This window comes from Tupaia chinensis, unplaced genomic scaffold (genome assembly GCF_000334495.1).
Source record: "Tupaia chinensis unplaced genomic scaffold, TupChi_1.0 Scaffold000478_3, whole genome shotgun sequence".
NCBI lineage: Eukaryota > Metazoa > Chordata > Mammalia > Scandentia > Tupaiidae > Tupaia > Tupaia belangeri.
This window is the reverse complement of record NW_006159990.1, coordinates 1353720-1373493: the sequence shown is the minus strand read 5'-3', so window position 1 is coordinate 1373493 and position 19774 is coordinate 1353720. Positions and strand designations below refer to the sequence as shown.

Here is a 19774-nt window from a genome sequence, read left to right as displayed (position 1 = left end):
GGCGCGTACGGTCTTTGCGTCGGGGGCGGGTCTCTTGTCTCTCCGCACGGCCCGTTCTCCCTGGCCTGTTTTCCCGGCGCCTTTGGGCTGACGTGTCCGCAGTTCCTCAGCATCTTGGCGAGTCCGGCAGTGATGGCGGACGCCTGGGAAGAGATCAGGCGGTTGGCGGCTGACTTCCAGCGGGCGCAGTTCGCCGAGGCCACACAGAGGTGCCTGACCCTCCCTTTCCATTGTGCAGCCCAGATTAGGCCCGGGGCGCGCACGGCTAGCTCAGTACCTTAGGTCCCTGGCCCCAGTACCTGCGCAGCCCCTGTCACCGTTCCTGCTTCCTCCTTTCGCCACGAGCTTGGATCGCAGTCTCGGCGGGGGGGCCGGCGGTGAAGTCCCAGGCCTCCCCGCCATCCCGGTTCCAGTCAAGTGCTGACAGACCCCTGCCCCACGAGGGTCGAACCTGGTCGACTTTGGCATATTTTTATTGAGTACCCCCTGACCATTCCTCCTCCACCTACCACCCGGTCACTGTGGATCGTTGGCTATTACACACTACCTGTCTTAAAATGAACTAGAAAAGAAAGATTAATACCTAAATACTGTAATTTGCAAGTAGTATGTTGACCCTTTACGGTTTGAGTACCATAACAGATCTAGGTCAGACTCAGGACCCCGTCTGTTACTTTTAAGGACTCCAGAGCACTGAAGTTTTCAAGTCCATCAACCTTTGAGGGATGTGTCTGGAACACTCTGCTTCTTAATATTACAGAACGTACATAATAAATTACTGTTTATTTCCTGCGATGTTTTATACTTTCCCTGCCCGAAGACCATAGTCTCTTGATGCTGCATTTTGTAGCACTGAGAGCTACCAAAAAAGAAAAAAAAAAAAAAAACTAGGGTACACTAAGTGTGAGGGTAACAGTAGTAGCTGTGATTTTACTAGGCCAGATTGCCCACCTGCCTGCAGACCAGATGTATGAGAAAGGAAACTGTGCATATAATTTCAAAGAAAATCCTGGATAAATTGGAAATTGAAGTGAAAGTAGGGCAAGATTTTCTGTTGCCTAAATTATGTCCTCAATTTTCTATTCCAATTTGAGGATTAGGTCTAGAAGACAGAACTTGAAATCTTTAATAGAATATGTATAAATTAAGTAAATGACTTAAGTGCATGTAAACCTGTTTACTCTCAAGAGAATTTTTCTAACTTACTGCATCAGTACTATTCTAATGAAAGATATGGATTATGTAATATTATATATTAATATTAGTGACTTTTTACCCAAACTTTCAAAAGCCCGTTTTCATACAGTGTGCTAGTTTTATTGACCATGAGTGTATCAAGTGCACTTTTGAAACGTTCTTCTTTCTGTCAGGCTGTCAGAGCGGAACTGTATTGAGATTGTGAATAAACTGATTGCTCAGAAACAGCTAGAAGTAGTTCACACACTTGATGGAAAAGAATATATTACTCCAGCCCAAATTAGTAAAGAAATGAAAGATGAGCTACATGTCCGGGGTGGTAAGTAATTCTCTATTTCTTTTTTTCTTCTGGATTTTTGGAAGGAAAAAAAAGCGCTTAAAATTATAAAATATTTGTTTGGAGGCTATAGGACACGTTTTCAATTGTTGTCTTAGCAACTGCCCTTAATATTTTTCCTAGATTCATGCAAACATGATCACATCATTTAAATGGATTCAGTATTTCAGTATTACCACTTTATAAAATAGTGCTTTTCTATTTTTTGAGTTATGTGTATTGTATTAGAATTGTCTTTGTCCACAACAGATTAATTTAATTGTATGGCATAGGGTGGAGGGGATACTTAGCTGCCTGTTATCAGGTGGTAACTGTGAAAGGCAAACAGATTTTTAAAAATTATATAAATTCTTGAACATCAAGGTTCTCTTACCGTGCTTTAAAAAAAAAAATCTGACTTATAAATATTATAAATTAGGTTATTTGATACAGTCTGGTGTTACAATCATCATATTGTATGAAATGTTACTACAAGCACAAAAAGGGGTGTTCTCTTTTATCTTTTTACAATTTGAACAAACTATTGAGGAACTTTGAACACTGGTTAAAATAGAGGTAACTACAACTATAAAATGACTCTTCATTAGATGTTGCCCAAATACAACCTTGGTGTTTGATTTTTCTCTTCTTCTGTAATACAAATAAAGTATGAGCTATAATTTTTTTTTAGAGAGAGATATTTTTGTTGTAGGGTGCATGTGCTTGCTGGACAGGCAGAGAGAGAGAAAATGAGAAATCACCACTAGTACGAATGGCCATGCTACAATCCCTTCTCCTCCATTCTCCCCTTAGGATTTTGGACATGCATGCACATGTGCCTGGCATGAGTTTTAAGCCACTGGGTCTGAGATTCAAACCCCTGTCAGCCAGGTGGGAGTCCAGCACTTTAACCACTACTGGCCCAGAGTTGTAATATTGAATACTTAACAATTTTTTTCTTTTTTTTTTTTATTCCGATAGAAGAAATTTACCTTTCAATTTCAAATAATTGAAAAATGTTCCTTTTAATTTAGTTGTCATTATCTGTTTGGTCACAGTAAATAAATTCTGAATTGCGGCAGAGATGAATATCCTTTATAGGTCCAGCCAACTTACATATCAGGTGATACTAATAAGTGGTTTGCTGTGATAAAAATAAGTTTAAAGATAAATTATTGCCTATGGCTTCAGTCATGAAGTCTTATTCAGTTTGGTTTGTATTTGAAGACATTAATCTAGCTCCACTAGGTATTTTGCAGAAGGATTTCAACTGTTTGAAACTTAAAGTTGTTAGAATGGATAGCTTTTGGTTTGTACTTACATGTAATTTAAAATAAATCAATATTTTTTCTTTAAAGGTCGAGTAAACATTGTTGATCTACAACAGGTAATTTTAAATTTATAATATTTTTGCTTTGATTTAAAAAACTTTGTTGATACTATGAATTAATCAGTGACTTAAAAAGTATTTACTAATATTGGTTTTATATTTTTCTCAGTGACTTGCTTTCCTTTTATTCTTTGTTAAGTAGACTTAATTATCTTACATAATTGCAGAGTTTATGTTATTTTGAGAGAAAAAACATGCTTTTCAGAAAGCAGAAATAATAGATAAATATTTTAATGATAGAAGATATCTAAAAAATATAACTGTGCATGTCATTGCCATGGGACACTATAAATAAGAATCTGGTAAATCTTGTGATAATTGGTATTTATTGTATGAAAATTGATTTTACTGCTTAACAAACTTTACTAGCAAAATGAAATTGTGATTTTTTTTTTTTAGGATTAGAAATAAGTAATAATAAGCCTTTAATTTTTTAGTTAAGGATATGTCAAACGACTAAAAAATTTATCTAAGAATAGATAACTTCTTACCTACAAGAGGACTTCAAAAAGTTTATGGAGGGACCAGCAGATGTTGTAATGGTTATATCGCTGGACTTCTACATAGCTAGCCACGGTTCGAGTCCTGTATTCAGCAGCTGGAAATTTACACAGGATATGTGTGCATGCATGCCCAAAATCTCGAGAGGAGAATGGAGGAGAAGGGATTGTGTAGTGGCCATCCCCTGGGGAGGGGTGGAGGTGGTGGTGATTTCTTACTTTCTCTCTGTCTCTCCGGCGAGTACACACGCCCTATAGCAGTCTCTTCTCTTTAAATAAATAAATAAATAAATTCATGGAATTACACTGCAAGTTGATTTTGGTGCAAAAATTTGAAATCCATTCATTGTGTTGTCATAATATGCCATTTCAGGAACTTTTTGAAGACACATGTAAGTTAAAGTATAGTTTTAAATGTATAATTTCAAACTTAAAAAAATAATACAAACTTAACACTAGGAGAATTTGTGTTTATTTTCCAGGTAATTAATGTTGACCTGACTCATATTGAAAATAGAATTGGTGACATTATTAAATCAGAAAAGCATGTTCAGCTAGTGTTGGGACAACTGATAGATGAGTAAGTACAATTTTAGGAGTTCTTTGTTGCCTACATTCCTTCCTTCCTTGTAAATATTTAAATTTAGTCCTGTTATGGCCAATTAGACATTTTGTTTAGGGTTTTTATAGTGCTGATTTTCATCCTCAGGATCATTCTACTTAACCTGTAAGTGCTTAATTAGGTGGAGTACTCAGAAATAGTATTTTTTTTCCTGTTTTCTAAAAAGTGATACAAAATACCACTTTTGTAATCTTTCCTATATAATCTTAGCTCTGAAAGCAGATTTGTTCCAAACATTTTAATGAAAAATTACTGTGAAATTTCCATCCTTAAAAAATTTCCAACATTTGCCATTTGATTAATCTTATATTAAGTTACACTGATGAGAAAAAAATAATTGTTAGAATATGAATAATGCAAATCACAGGACTTTCAGATCAAGTCCCTATCATCATGACTTAGAATACAAAAGATTAGTCTCAGGACCAGCAGATGGCATAATGGTTATGTTGCTGAACTCCCACATAGTTGACCATGGTTTGAGTTCTAGACCTAGTGGCTTAAACTTCACTCCTATCGCACGTGCATCCATGCCCAAAATCCCAAGAGGAAAATGGAGAAGGAATTGTGGTGTGGCCATCTCCCTGGAGGGTGATTTCTTGCTTTATGTCTGTCTTTCTAGCTAGCACATGTGCCTACAGTAAAATTTCTTTTAAAGGGGGAAAAAAAAAAGAGATCAGCCTTTGAGCACATGTGGTAGCAGGAAAATCTTTTCTTTGCCCTTTGAACATTCTCACTCACACTTTCTTCATCTCATCCTTACCACCGCTGTTTTCTCTCCTCAATTCCCAGGTCCTCTTGCAATATCAGAAAAGACTCTTATCAAGAAACCCACACCACTTTGTACATATGTAACATCATTCTACTTTTATTCTAATTAAGAGTTCCAGACGAAGTTTTTCTGTAGGCATAGGAATTTAATCTTTGCTGATGGCATTTCAAGTACTATAGTGAAGGGTTAAAGAAATATGACAATCTGACCATGTTTCGAAGGCATTGTGGATCCAGCTTCCCTAAGTACAAATATAGCCTAGGCTCTATCAGTCTCCTATTTCAATGCCTTTGTGCTTAAAAGACTAAATGAGTTTCTTTACCCAAACGTAGAATCAGTCTCATTAAAGAAAATTAACAGTATCTGTTTTCCTCAATTTCTACATCACTTGGGTTCCCTATTATATTATCATACCTAAGAACCATGTGCCTAATCAAGCATGTCTACAACAACTTTTTCCCTTCAGCTTCATGAGATTAAAGACATTTTTTAGCTTTCCAAGAAGGTTCCCAGAGTTTCAGAAGATTTGTTTCTATTATGGAAGCATGTATTCTGATGATCAGGGATGTGTCATATAAACCATAGCCTCTGGACCCATTAGTATGGAATTCGAATGCTGAAAGGTATCCAAGGACATCCCAGCCCTCCTAGTGTGTCACATGCAAGACAGAGAAATATGTCCTCCTCACTCATGCTAAGAAACTAGTGTTCTGCAAACTCCTACATCAGAGACATCTAAGAATACAGCTCACAGTTATATTCATTTTCATGAAAAGTCTTCAAAATTTTGGGAAAAAAATACTATTTTCTGACTATGTTTCATTTCCATTTTTATTAATTGACATTACATAAATATATGCTTTATTTGAGTGGGGTCAGCAGGTGGCATGGTGGCTGGTTAAGACACTGGACTTCCACATGGCTGAGCTGTTCAAGTCCCAGACCTGGCAGCTTGAAAATCACGCCAGGTGTCTTTGCACGTATGCCCAAAAATCCCAAGAAGAAAATGGAGGAGCAAAGACATCTCCTTTGGGGGGTGATTTCTCACATTTCCTCTCTGGCAAGTATACATGCCCTATGGCAAAAAACAACAACAACAAAAAGAATTGTGTTTACCTGCATATACCCTATTCATTACTTTTAGGGCATACTTTATTTCAGCAGAAATTAAACATGAAAGATAGAGAAAACAGACAAAAGCCATTATTCCTAATTGCTTTTTTTGTTGATGGCAGTCTTTTTTTTTTTCTGATTAGGAACTATTTGGATCGGTTAGCAGAAGAAGTAAATGACAAATTGCAAGAAAGTGGTCAGGTAACCATTTCCGAATTGTGTAAAACCTATGATCTTCCTGGAAACTTTCTGACACAGGTATGTTTTTCCTTAATAGTATGATGTGTCTTTTTAATAAATAATTTAAATAAATATAATGGAGGGGGAGAACTAGACTGTCCTACCTTCAATTGATTCTTGGCAGATGTCTGACTTGATAAATGTTATAGCAGTTAACATGTGGGGGTACTTCCTATACATTTATGACTTGAAGGAGACTATTCAAAAATGATTATAATCTTCCTGAACTAAGAGATACCGTAAAACAATAGACTAAATTCTAGGGCTGTCTTGACAGTGCCTTAAGTGCACAGATTTATCTCATGCTTCTGATATCAGCTGTACAAAAACCAAGATATCTACAGTTCTGAAGGCCCAGGTATATTTTAAGAAGTAACTAATGAAGTTAATCATTTAGAGGGGAAGGTCAGGGATACAACTAAACATCTTGTAATGCACAGGACAGCCTCTTCAGCACAGACTTTTTGTAGACTAAAATGTCATTTATGCCAGCATCTTTTGATGACACTTTTTTCCCTCTAAACCATTGGAGGAAAGAAGATGAGAAGAAGAGCCAAGAAATCTCACATAGTGTCATAACTTTGTGTGCATGTGTTAATATTCAAATCAGATATCTTGATTTACAATTTAATATGTTACCTGAAAATATAGGCTGTTTCTTTCCTTTTTTTTTTTTAAGCCCTTTTATATCGTAGAATCATAGAATTTTCTTTAGTACAATGGAAAGTACACAGACTTAGATCTTAGAGTTAGATCTTGGAGTCGAATCCTTTCTATTATATCCATTATTTATTTGACATTAACAAAATTATCTGTTTTGTGATTCAAGTTACATTATCTGTAAAATAGGAATAACTATGTCTTTTTCATATGCTTCAGTGAGGTATATCTAGTGAAATATTTGAACAATGCAGGCACTCATTAAATGGTAGTTATATTTAGTATTTACTGAAAGGTAAAGCCAGATCTTTTCTTAGATATAGTCACTTAGGAAATCCAATTTATAAAACTTACCAAACCATAGTTGCATGAGATTAATTTATAACAAACACAAATTTATGCATAGTGAGCTTCTCTGATTGCATTTAAAATACCATACAGAGTCTAGATCTTTTTCATGTAGCATTTCAGGAGCCTAAGTTCTGTTTTCCATGAGTAAATACAGCTAAATCAAAGAAGGTTTAAAAGAAAACATAGTTTCAAAACTCTATTAAAAGCTGTCAGGCCTTTATCAAAATGCTTTCTTGGGACCAGCAAGTAGTGTAATGGCTGTGTCTCTGGACTCCATGTGGTCGACTGTAGTATGAGTCCCGGACCTGGTGGCTTAAACTCACACCTGGCACGTTTGTGTGCGTGCCCAAAGTCCCGAGAGGAGAATGGAGGAGAAGGGATTGCAGCATGGCCATCCTCCCTGGGGGGAGTGATTTCTCGCTTTCTGTCTGTCTATCTCTGTCCTTCTGGCAAGCACACATGCCCTATAGCAAAAACCTCTCAAAAAAAAAAAAAAAAAGCTTTCTTATGAAACTACTTCTTAATATATTTTAGAAATATATACAGCTTCTTTATATTTTTAAGTTCTGATTTTTCTATAACAAGCAGTATTCTAAAAGCTTATTAAGTTATTTGAAAACCATTGTTCTATAACATAAAAGTATCAGCCAAGCTGACTTGAGTAGGTTTAACTTATTTGGGGATGTGAACTATGGTTAGACTTATATCACCTGTAACTTATCTTTGTCATGTACCTGTGTAGAAATGCTCTCTTGAATTTGAAAGCATGTTACCAAGAAACTAGATTGTCCATCTAGGTCCTCTGAACCAAAACAACTTGTTAACATGTGAGTCAGAGAGGATACCTTTTGAGAACTTACGTTTCTCTAGGTTTGCATTTATTCCTCTCTGTTAGTGTTAAAAGCTCTAGATAAGGTCATCTCCAAAACCCATGTATGTATCTTGGCTGTCTGTACGTTGGAAACTGCCTGTATCTATTGGGTCATAAGAAAAGTCACGACGTATTTTTACTATGCAAAAAATGTGTCGTGACTTTTCTGATGACCCAGAAGAAAATTGGTTTATCAATCATCTTTATTTTATATTAGAAGTAGACTTTATTAGTGAGGGCAAATATGATAGCTCTTTTAACATTTCCCAAATTCGACTTGTTTCTTGGCTCTGCTATGAGATAGTTTCCTGAATCTTCATTTTAGTTCATATTGCTTGTAATTTTTTCTAGTTGAAATTTCTCAGTCATATGATTGAGGAAATATTGGCAAGCAGCATGAATTGAATATGACTATACAAATGAGTTTGTATAATTCTTTCAGATTAATAAAAATGTACATCTTTATCCTCAGGCACTAACTCAGCGACTTGGTAGAATTATCAATGGACATCTCGATCTTGATAACAGAGGAGTAATTTTTACTGAAGCTTTTGTAGCTCGACATAAAGCACGTATCCGTGGACTATTCAGTGCAATTACACGGTAGGTATATTATAGAAGTGTACATATATTTTAAAATAATTATTTATTTAACCTTTTTTATTCATTTATTTATTTTAATTTGACCAGAGGCAGAGACAGATAGAGAGAGAGGGAAAGTAAGAAAGCAAGCCACCAGGTCTGGGACTGAAACCATGGTCAGCCATGTGAGAATGTCCAGTGCCTTAACCACTGCACCAACTGCTGGTACCAAAAGTGTATTTATTGGTATATGTTATTTTGAACATGGTTTGCATTTTTTCCTTAGCAAGTGACTCTTTTTTGTTTTAAATAAAATCTCATTCAGGACCCCAGTTTACCAAACAGAAAGAAAGAGGAACTTCTATGAAGTGGTAGTGGGGATTCCAGAGTTCTATAGTTCTGTATTTTTAATTCATATCTCCCTCCTTTCCTTACCTTCTATTCTCATGATTCCAGATGCACCTCTGCAGAATGCAGTTTAAAAACTTTTGCCCAGATTAGGATATTAATTTAAGTCACTCCAGACTCATGGAATGAGCAGAAGAATTTGGGTCAAAGCTTTATCCTGGTAAACATATGACCTTGAGCAAAGACTTCTTTGGGCCTCAGAGGGGCTAGATGTTTAGGACTCCTACCAATTATCACTTTACACTCAAAAAAAGGGCATTCTCCTGTATAACTATAATACAGTCATCAGTCTTTCAAAATCACTAACTTTTCTAAAATAATTTCTAGAATGTTTAGATCTGTGTGAAACTCAGGTATAGAATTCAGAAAACCTACATCTTAATTATCTCCTCTTGCATATATATGTCTTTTGCCTCATTACAGTGACTGTGTGTCCCACCAGCATTTAAATATGTCCAAATTTCACCCATTTTGAAATGAGCCTCTGTGAACCCATATTTCACTCCATCTACCATCTTGTTCATATTTTCCTTAAAGCGGACCTTCTCAAGAGTTGCTGTCTATGTGCAGTTTCAGTTTTCTTACCTTCTGTCACTTCTCACCCTATGCATCTGGCTTCTACAACTATCAAAACAATGATGTGCATAGCATTAAATCTAACAGATATTTTCTCTCCTTATTTTACTTGATTTAGCAACAGCATTTAATTTGTTACATCTTCCTTCTTGAAATGTTTTTTTTTTTTTTTTTTCACTTTACAGGTTTCATCTTTTCTCTTTTGTCTGTAACTTCTAAGTCACTTTTTCTGGCTCTTCCTCTTTTTTTCTTTTAGGTTTTTGCCATAAGGTACATGTGCTTGCCAGAGAGAGACAGAGAAAGGGAAAGTGAGAAATCACCCCTCAGGGGGGATGGCCATGCCATAATCCCTTCTCCACTCCGCTCTCAGGAATTTTGGCACACATGCACCAGGCATAATTTTTAAGCCATTGTTTTTGGGTTCAGACTATGGTCAGCCATGTGGGAGTCCAGTGTCTTAACCATCATGCCACCAACTGACTCCTGACCCTTCCTCTTTCCCGTAACTGATGTTTTGTTTCAGGCCTTTTTTTATTCTCATTCCTTCGCTATCTTTCTAGGTGATTTCACAGCTCTTGAATTTTAGAGTTATACTAGTTGCACAGCATCTGTATTGAAATGTTTTCTACATGCTTCAAATTCAACATATTTGATTACTACTTTTCTAACATCACCTTTCCCACCACTTCAATCCATTTTTCACCTGAACTATTTTTTTCACTTTCTAATCAGTTTTTCCTATACTTTTACCATGTCTCAGGACATCTTTTATATGACAGTCAGTTGAGAAGCATTTATTGAGCACCTACTACATCAAAGATACTGGGGTTATAAAAGACTAAAAGGTTAGAATGAGGAGCTTGTAATATAATGCAACAATTTTCTTTTTTTTTGAATAATCTGAAAATTAAAGAAAAAATTATAAGAGAACACTATTTCTTCTGACCCATTTGAAAAGTTGCTAACACAATGTTCTCACCAAAGATACTTCAGTATTTCCTACAAAAAAAGCATTCTCCTATATAACTGTAATACAATCAGAATCAGAAAATTAACATAGATATATTACTATCCTCTAGTCCTCAGATCCCATCCATGTTTTACCAATTGTTCCAGTAACTTTTTTTTAATAGAAAAAGCATCCAGTTCAAAGTCACATTGCATTTAATTGTCATGTCTCCCTAATCACCTTCACTCTAGAATACTTAGTCTTTCCTTAGTGACCTTGACACTTTGAAGACTACAGACCAGTTATTTTGTAGAATGTTCAGTTCTGCTCATCTGCTTTTATTTCACATGGCTATTCTGATTACATAACTTTGGTGAAAATACCACAAAAGTGACACTGTGTTCTTGTTATTAAATCTATCAGATGGCCTATAATTTAGATTTTTTCCAATAACTGATGAGTGTATTATAATTACTCAATAGGGAGATACTGACTTGGCTTCTCATAGAGCTACTTGGCCCTCCTTTATAATAAATGCGTATTTATGGGGAGGGTAATTGGAATAATGTAGGTTATCCTATTCTAGGTTGAGGTTTCAGTTTATTTATTTATTAGGAACTCGTTCTCTAGTTCATTCATTGGATTATAATCTATTATCTTTATTTGTATTTCATAACAGTCCTGATTTAGCTGCTGGTAGGACTTTGGGGCTGGTTTCATGTCCTTTTGATAGGTTCTCATCATTCTTGGAGTACTTCCTTTCTTTCTGGCACAGCAAGACATCCTAGGTTCATTTTATACTTTCCTGTGTCAAGGCTAGAATCAGTATTTCTCCAAGGAGCTCTGATTCCTTTTAGTAGAGTATGATATTTGGAGGTCAAAATCTGAAAACTAGATTTTTTTATTGCTATTTGATTCTTATAATTCCCAGGTCCTCTCAGTAGACAAACTAGGAGACATAGATACACAGGTTTGTATACCCCACTCTAAATCAGACTCTCTCTTTAACTGTATGTATTGAAAACTGTGAATTCATAAGGATACTTCTAGTTTTAGTCCAGCAGTTTAAGTTTCATTTCTGATATCTTCTTTTCCATATTTTTTCCTTTTCCATATCTGTTACAGTTTTAGTTTTCTCTCTTTCCACATTTGTAACTCCCTTCTCCAACCATGTGAAACCTGATTTTTATTATCCTTAATGTATATATTTACTAGATTCACTGCCCTTCTAAAACTGACTTCCCATTGCTGCTGCAGCTATTTTCTTCATGTGGAGGCTCTCCTTACCTCATGTAGGCTCTGGTAGCCTACAGCAGATCACCCTCCTACAAGAAACTAGTGATTCTTTCTGGGGAGAAGAACCAGGCCTCTGAGTGATAGGAATGGAAGGTATCAGTTTTGTAGCTTTTTTGTACCCTATGCATTTATTAGTTAAAAAATAGAAACTAAAACTACATTTTTTCTATTAACAAGTGCTCATTTGTGTTTGACTAATTATTGTGGTACATGTAATTTTCATCAAGGTCACATTTTTCTCACTCATAATAGCCCTAAGTTTCTCTGTATGAAGATACTATTAGACTATGAAAGAAAACAAATTCAGAACCTCAGATGATGTAGCTAGGCTCTAAGACTTCTAATAGTTCTGTGTAATATTCTGCATCTTCATATTTGCCTCTTGAAAATAATAAACTATGTCACTTACCTGGTCTAAGTTTAAAGAAATCATAAATATCTCTGATTTAAAAGGGCTTGCATTGTCATCAGAGAAGCCAGAAAGAAGAGCAGGTAACAATTAGTGATAAGAATAAGATGTATGTGTATACAAAACTATGATGTATTCCAAAATGAAATTAAAATTTAGTTAAGGTTTCACTGTATAAAAAAATAAGCTAAGATTTTAATGTTACTCAATTCAACATTTAATTGAATATTCACAATAAATTATGCACCTGAAATTTTGAGCTAGAATCCTTCAAAAGGTACTCTCCACACTTTAGTAACGATATATTCAGGGAGAACAGAACAGGAAGAAACATACACAAGAAATAAAATGTGAGAAGGTTGTAATAATTAAACAGAGGAGAGGAAATTGACAGAACAAGTGGACTCAGTTGGTTTTGGAAGTTTTAGACAATTGAGCTAAATATTTTGAGTAAAATAATTTAATAAAATACTGACCTATCAGGCCAGAAGGTGGCATAGTGGTTAAGGCACTGGACTCCCATGTGGTTGTCTGCAGTTCATGTCTCAGACCCAACAGCTTGAAACTTATGCTGGCATGTGTGTTTGTGTACATGCTCAAAATCCCAAGAGGAGCCTGAAGAAGGGAGGATGGCCATGCCATATGATAGGATAGTTTATATTCTGTCTGGTGAGCGCATGCGCCCTATAACAAAAATCTCTCAAGAAAAAAAAAATTGACTCATGTAAGAATTTGATTAAAAACAGTAATTTAGTTAAATATTCCCAAATATAGAGCTTTTAAATATTCCATTCATTTTTAGAGAACTGTTTTTGTTTCCCGAATTTGTTACAGAAAAAATTTACAGCACTAAGTTAATAATAGGGCATTGAAAAGTGGGAATTATTTAAAAGTCAATTAATTATAATAGATGAGAGATTAAAAAAAAAAAAAACAGGGCATGCAGATGAGAGAAAGGTTAAGGCAGCCGGATCCCACATGGCTTGTGCAGCTCAAGTCCCGGACATAGGGTATGAACATCACACGTGGGGCATGTGTACGCATGCCTAAAATCCTGAGAGGGAAATGGAAAAGAAGGAATTGCAGCATTGTCATTCCCCCTAGGAGTGATTTCTTACTTCCCCCTTTTCTTTCTCTCAACCCTCCCCAACAATATCTCTGTCAAGTATGTGTATTCTATGGCAAAAACTAAAATAAAGTTTTATAAAATAAAAGGAGACTAGCCTTAACTGGAGAAGAGGTGTACTGGTTTAAAATGAACTGAAAAGGAAATTATATAGTAATCAAAATACAATCTGGATTCTTTAGAGTTTCCTTTACTTTAAAAAAATTATGTTGGGTCATTGGGAAGGTCATAACATATTTTTGCATAGAAAAATATGTCATGACTATTCCGATGACCCAATAATTATTATTAAAGAAATATTCTTAGGGACCAGCAGTTGGCAAAATGGCTAAGTCGCTGGACTCCTATGTAGTTGACCGCAGTTCGACTCCCGGACCCAGTGGCTTAAACTCATGTCAGGCGTGTGTGTGTGTGCGTGCCCAAGATACTGAGAGGAGAACACACTCAGTATCTTGGAGAGATTGTGTCATGGCTGGGGGGTGATTTCTCACTTTCTGTCTCTCTGTCTCTCTGTCTGTCTCTGTCTTTCTGGCAAGTGCACCATGCCCTATAGCTAAAACCTCTCAAAAAAAAAAAAAAAAAGACTGCTCTTATAGGAGTCTACCCAAAAGAAATGAAAACATACGTCCATACAACATATGGACATGAACAATAGGTGCATTATTAACTGCCCCAAAATGAAAACAGTTCAACTGTTTATGAACAAAATGTGATATATCCATACAATGGAATAGGTTTCAGCCATCAAAAGGAATCAGTTAATGTATGCTTCATCATGGGTGAACCTCCAAAATATGAGGTGAGAGAAGGCAGAGTGAAAGAAGGCAGAAGCAAGAAACCACATATTGATTCCATTTATAATTAAATGTCTAGAAGGGCATATTTATAGAGGCAAAAAACAATGGTTACCTAGATAGAGGGATAACATAGGAATTAACTGCAAACAGCTATCTAAGAACGTTGTGGATGATGGAATCATTCTAACACTGGATTGTAGTCATTACTCAACTCTGTACATTTATTAAGGTCATTAAGTTGTACACTTAAAAGTTGGCTCAATTGGGACCAGCAGTTGGCATAACAGCTATGTCTCTGGACTCTCATGTAGTCGACCACTGTTCGAGTCCTGGACCTGGTGAGTTAAACTCACGCTGGGTGTATGTGCATAGGTGCCCAAGATCCCGAGAGGAGAGTGGAGGAGAAGGGACTGCAGTGTGGCCATCTCTCCTGGGGGGTGATTTCTCGCTTTCTGTCTTTCTGACGAGCGCATGTGCCCTATAGCAAAAACCTCACCAAAAAAATAAAGTTGGCTGGATTTCATGCTATGTAAATTATACCCCATTAAATGTTAAAATAGAAAGAAAAATACGTAGTTGTTGTTTTAAATACTGATAAGCAAAAATCATTTTAAAAGGCTCACTCCCTATTATTTATGTGAATGTAGGAATATATTATTTGAATACCTGTCAGTACTCATACCTCATTTTTCTTCAAAAATGGAATTGCATTACATTGACTTGACTTGAATATTCCAAAGTGAGGAAATAGCGTCCTTGACTGAAAGAACAGGATGAAGAAAAAAGACAGGAAAGGGCAAGGTAGATTATTTAGTACCACAAATATCTGGGGTAAAAATTTGGTGGAACGGGAATATAAATTGATCTTTGATTGGCAAAACAGATCAATTTACCTGAAATTTCAGTACCATAGTTCTCATTAAGGATTTGACATTTTGGTATAACTTTGGCTTTATTTTTTCTTTTAAATTAGTTGGTGTTTTTCATAATCTCTTAATTATTCTAGGGTTTTTTTTGTTTGTTTGTTTTAATTCTTAAGTCTGCATAACTATAATGAGTAAGAAGTTTTCTTTTTCTTTCTTATTTCCACAAAGGCCTACAGCAGTGAATTCTTTGGTTTCAAAATATGGGTTTCAGGAGCAGCTTCTTTACTGTGAGTTCGGTTTAAATTATGTCAATTAGCTGCTGAATATACTGTTAATTTCAAACTTACTGACTTAATGTTTTTTCCTTTTAATCTTAAAATTTAATATAAATATATTTTCTGATTTGAAAAAGTTTCTAAATACCACTTTTTGTATTTGTATTTGTCTGTTAGATCCACCAAACGTTTAGTATTGGCTAACCCAAAAGGAGTAAAATTTTTTAAAATTATAGAGAGAATGAAAGTATATGTGTGCTCACATTGTTCTACATATAATATATTCATACAGAGAGAGATTCAGAATTGCAGGATTAAGAATTTTTACTGTTTCTTAGGATTCTTTACTACATTTTAAAATACAAAAGTAAATGAGAGTGTCTAACAAAATGTTTAGAGTTTTCAGAAGTAAAATGTGTTCTTAGCATTCAAACACCATAGCATTATCTCCTAAATAATTTTAGTTCATTGTCTGCTTGTGTATTTGTAAAGATCGGTTAAGATTTTAAGTTATATTTTTAAATGCTTTGCTGAAAAAAATTCTTAAAAGCAATGACTTTATTTTTCAGTTCAGATAACTATACCAATATAAGAACTAAAATGATGGAAAGGAAATTCAGGTATAGAACCAAAAATTAATTTTCTATTCACTTTTTTTTTTCAGAATATTTACTTTAAATTTAAATTTTCCTAAGACATTTAAAATCTAACTTTTTTGGAACCCACACAATGAGGGGTTGGTCCAATTTCATTATAATGTAGCTCTTCAGGTAATAATTTATAACTTGAAATTTTGGTCAGAATTAGGAATCCATTTGTGTTGAATAGTCACACTAAATTTAGGATCTTGTGTTAAAGTTTATTGAGATATCTGGACTTCTCTGATACATTCTAGTATTTTGAAATTTGTACATAAATATATATTTTTAATGTTAAAGGCTACATTTTATAAACCTTTCTTTCTTAGGCATCTTTTGAATGTGTTTGCTGATTCACTTAAAAGCAGCTCCTATCCTTCTGCTTTGTCTTTTAAAGGGATTTTGATACTTAAAGCAACAAACTGTTTAAATTTTTATGTGTGTTTTTTTTTAAGTATATATTTGGTATTAATGGCAGCACTATCCGGTTTTCAAACAGGCTTTAGTTTTATATGGTCATGGTGGTGGTGATAGTGATGGTAATGCGTATTTCATAGATACTGAGTGCTTATTATGTGCCAGCTATATATACAACAACCTTATGAGACAGGTATCACTATTATTCCCGTTTCACAATAATTCAGTGGAGAAATAAAAATGACATGCCTGATGTTTTACAGCTGCACTTATGGTAAAGTTGAGGCTTAGACTTAGGCAGTGTGGCTTTAGAATCCATATTCTTAACCATGCCATTCTACTTCAGTTTATAGATAAGAATGAAATGTATTGCTTCAATTTAAATTATAGAAATTATATAATTTATAGTAGCTTTATTTTGTACTGCTGATTCTAATATGGTTCAGGTGTCTTAATATTTCTCAATATTAGGATATTGAACATGATAACACTGATGATTACATATTTTCTATTCTCAACATGTTTAATCTTTTTTTTTTATTTTTAAAAATTTTTGCCATAGGATGCATGCACTCACTGGAGAGTTGCAGAGAGGGAGGAAAGTGAAAACTCACCCCCCAAGAGGAGGCTATACCATAATACCTTCTCCTCCATTCTGTCCTCTGGATTTTAGGCATGCGCACACACACACACACACATACACACACACACCTTGCTTGTTTTTCAAGTCACTCAGTCCAGTATTCGAAACACAGAATCAGCCATGTGGGATCTAGCACCTTAACCACCATGCCACCTGCTGGCCCATTTAATCCTTTTCAAAATAAATGATGAGATAGTAGTCATAGCATGCTGAGTTTTTTCCAAAATTACTCAAACTAAAAAAATTCAAATGTTAATATTAACTAGTTTGAGTTATAAGTTCAGTACATTTAGCTAGTTGCCAAAAATCCCTGAATTTATGACCGGAGTTATCTTATGACCAGAAAGTTTTATCTAATACCTTCATTGATGCTACTTAAACTTTAATTAGTTTTAAAAGCTGTAAGCATTGGTAAATTGTGAAATATTATTTTATTTAATCTTCTAAGATTTATGACTGCTCTGATTTATGTATGTGTATGGATTTATTTTTAGCCGTGCTTGAAGAACTTGTTAATAGTGGACGCTTACGAGGCACTGTTGTTGGTGGGAGACAGGATAAAGCTGTGTTTGTCCCTGACATCTACTCCAGGACACAGAGTACTTGGGTTGATTCCTTTTTCAGACAAAATGGCTATCTAGGTAACTTTTTTCTTCTTTGAACTATGAAACTAAAATTTCTGTCTAATCCTAAACACATTCTCAGAAAACATTGTACCAACCCTGGAGTCCAAATGTACGTTCCTATTGTTGCTTAGAGTATAATGGTTCCCTTTGAGTGTAAGTAGTTACCCTGCAGGTTTCTATGGATCTTAGAATTAAATTTAATTCCGTGGTTTGAACAATTTTAATGTATAAAGGCCAAAAGTTGATATTATTACCAACCTTTCAATTGTATTAAGATAATACTTTTAAATTTCAAGTATAAACGTATACTCATTATATCTTGTTTTATGAAGTTGCCTGGTTTTTCGGTTAACATCATCTTAGAAATATTTGGGAATAGCAGTTAGTGTAATGTCTATGTCGCTGGACTCCCATGTAGTTGACCGCAGTTCGAGTCCCGGACCCAGCGGCTTAAACTCACGCGGGGCACGTGTGCATTGTGTGCCCAAGATCCCGAGAGGAGAATGGAGGAGAAGGGATTGTGGCATGGCCATCCCCCCTGGGGGGTGATACTGGGCTTCACTTATGCTTTCTTAACTTCCTATAATTTACTTTTCAGTTTCTTCAACCAGAGACTTGTATTAGAACTTTGTTATAAGTAGTTTTCTTAAGTATGATCATTTGAGTTGGGGAAGTGGGGAATGTGGATATCTGTGATAACTTTGACAATTCACATCTTTATTTTTTACACTTTTCTATGTAAAATTGTTTCCTAATTTAAATTAGGAACATTTCGAAAAATAAATTTATTTGGGACTAGCAAATGGTGTAATGGTTACATTGCTGGACTCCTATATAGTTGACTGTGGTTCGAGTCCCAGACCCAGTGGCTTAAACTCACGCTGGGTGCATGTGCATGTGTACCCAAAATCCCAAGAGGAGAATGGAAGAGAAGGGATTGCAGCGTGACCATCCCCCCGGGAGGTGATTTCTCTCTGTCTCTCTTCCTCTGTCTCTCCATACACACCCTATAGCAAAAACCTCTCTCTAAAAACACACACACACACACACACACACACACACACACCCCATAATGCTAGCTGAGCAGGATTTTCTCCTTTATCCCCATTTCTGATTTTATTTCTCTGTAGTCATCATGTTTCACTTTGGCCCTCTTAATTGGAGAGGTAGTAGTGACACAGCTGGTACTGAGGAATTTTTCTGTATGTATATTTAGTAATAAAAACTGGAAAAGGTAAGGTAACCAGAGAATAAGCCTTAGTGCATTTCTGTGCTTTATTCCTAAAGTAGATACTAGAATACAGTACATTTCCAACTAAAAAATAGCTTTTGGTAGAAGTTAAATTTTTCTAAGTTTTCTAAAAGGTAGGAGTGATTGACAGTTCTAATCTGCTTCATGTGTTTCTAGAATTCGATGCTTTGTCCAGACTTGGAATCCCAGATGCTGTAAGCTACATAAAGAAGAGATATAAGACTACACAGCTCTTGTTTTTGAAAGCTGCTTGTGTTGGTCAAGGACTCGTGGATCAGGTGGAAGCATCAGTAGAGGAAGCTATCAGCTCTGGAACATGGGTTGATATTGCAGTATGTTTTATCTCTTTTCTTCTTCATTTTTACTTAAACCAGTAACCACTGGGTATTTTACTAATATATGACCAAATTTTCAAGACTAGGATGTATCAAGGTGGTCTTGACTTTAAAGGCAAATTCTGGCAGTCATTTTTACATCAAAAATAGTATTATTTATTTATGCCTTAAATCATTCCAGTGTTTGAAAAGTGACCTTGTTCATGTGGCTCTTCAACATCCAGAGTTTTGTTAATCTCCAAACAAGCAAGCAAACAGTATAACACTCACATGAATCCTGATATGAACATCAATGAGAACTCACCATCTTATCTGAGCATTTACAATTGTACTGGCATCAGGCATCCTGTAGCATTTGTTCATCCCTTATCCATTAATCTCTGCTAATGTCTTAACACAAGCTGCTTTGGCACTGATAGTGTTTTACTTCAGTGTTCAGTATTGACCTGCCCTTCATTATGCCAAAAAGATAAGTGTAGGTAAAGATAAATAAACAAGAGGCCAATTCGTTATTTTTTAGTTAGGACTCAGACCCTTTTTATAAAGC

General features: G+C 35.4%; 1 protein-coding gene across 1 annotated transcript in view; it reads left to right on the top strand.

Moving 5' to 3' along the window:
• Positions 1-17: 17 nt before the first annotated feature.
• UFL1 (UFM1 specific ligase 1) overlaps positions 18-19774 on the top strand; it is a 40061-nt gene continuing 20304 nt past the window's right edge. Inside the window, exons 1-9 of the mRNA XM_006156105.3 lie at positions 18-209; positions 1371-1516; positions 2872-2900; positions 3886-3983; positions 6054-6168; positions 8505-8635; positions 15270-15328; positions 17509-17655; positions 19049-19224. Of these exons, the coding sequence (XP_006156167.1) occupies positions 133-209; positions 1371-1516; positions 2872-2900; positions 3886-3983; positions 6054-6168; positions 8505-8635; positions 15270-15328; positions 17509-17655; positions 19049-19224 (978 nt within the window). The 5' untranslated portion in view covers positions 18-132. The remainder of the gene's footprint in view (positions 210-1370; positions 1517-2871; positions 2901-3885; positions 3984-6053; positions 6169-8504; positions 8636-15269; positions 15329-17508; positions 17656-19048; positions 19225-19774) is intronic.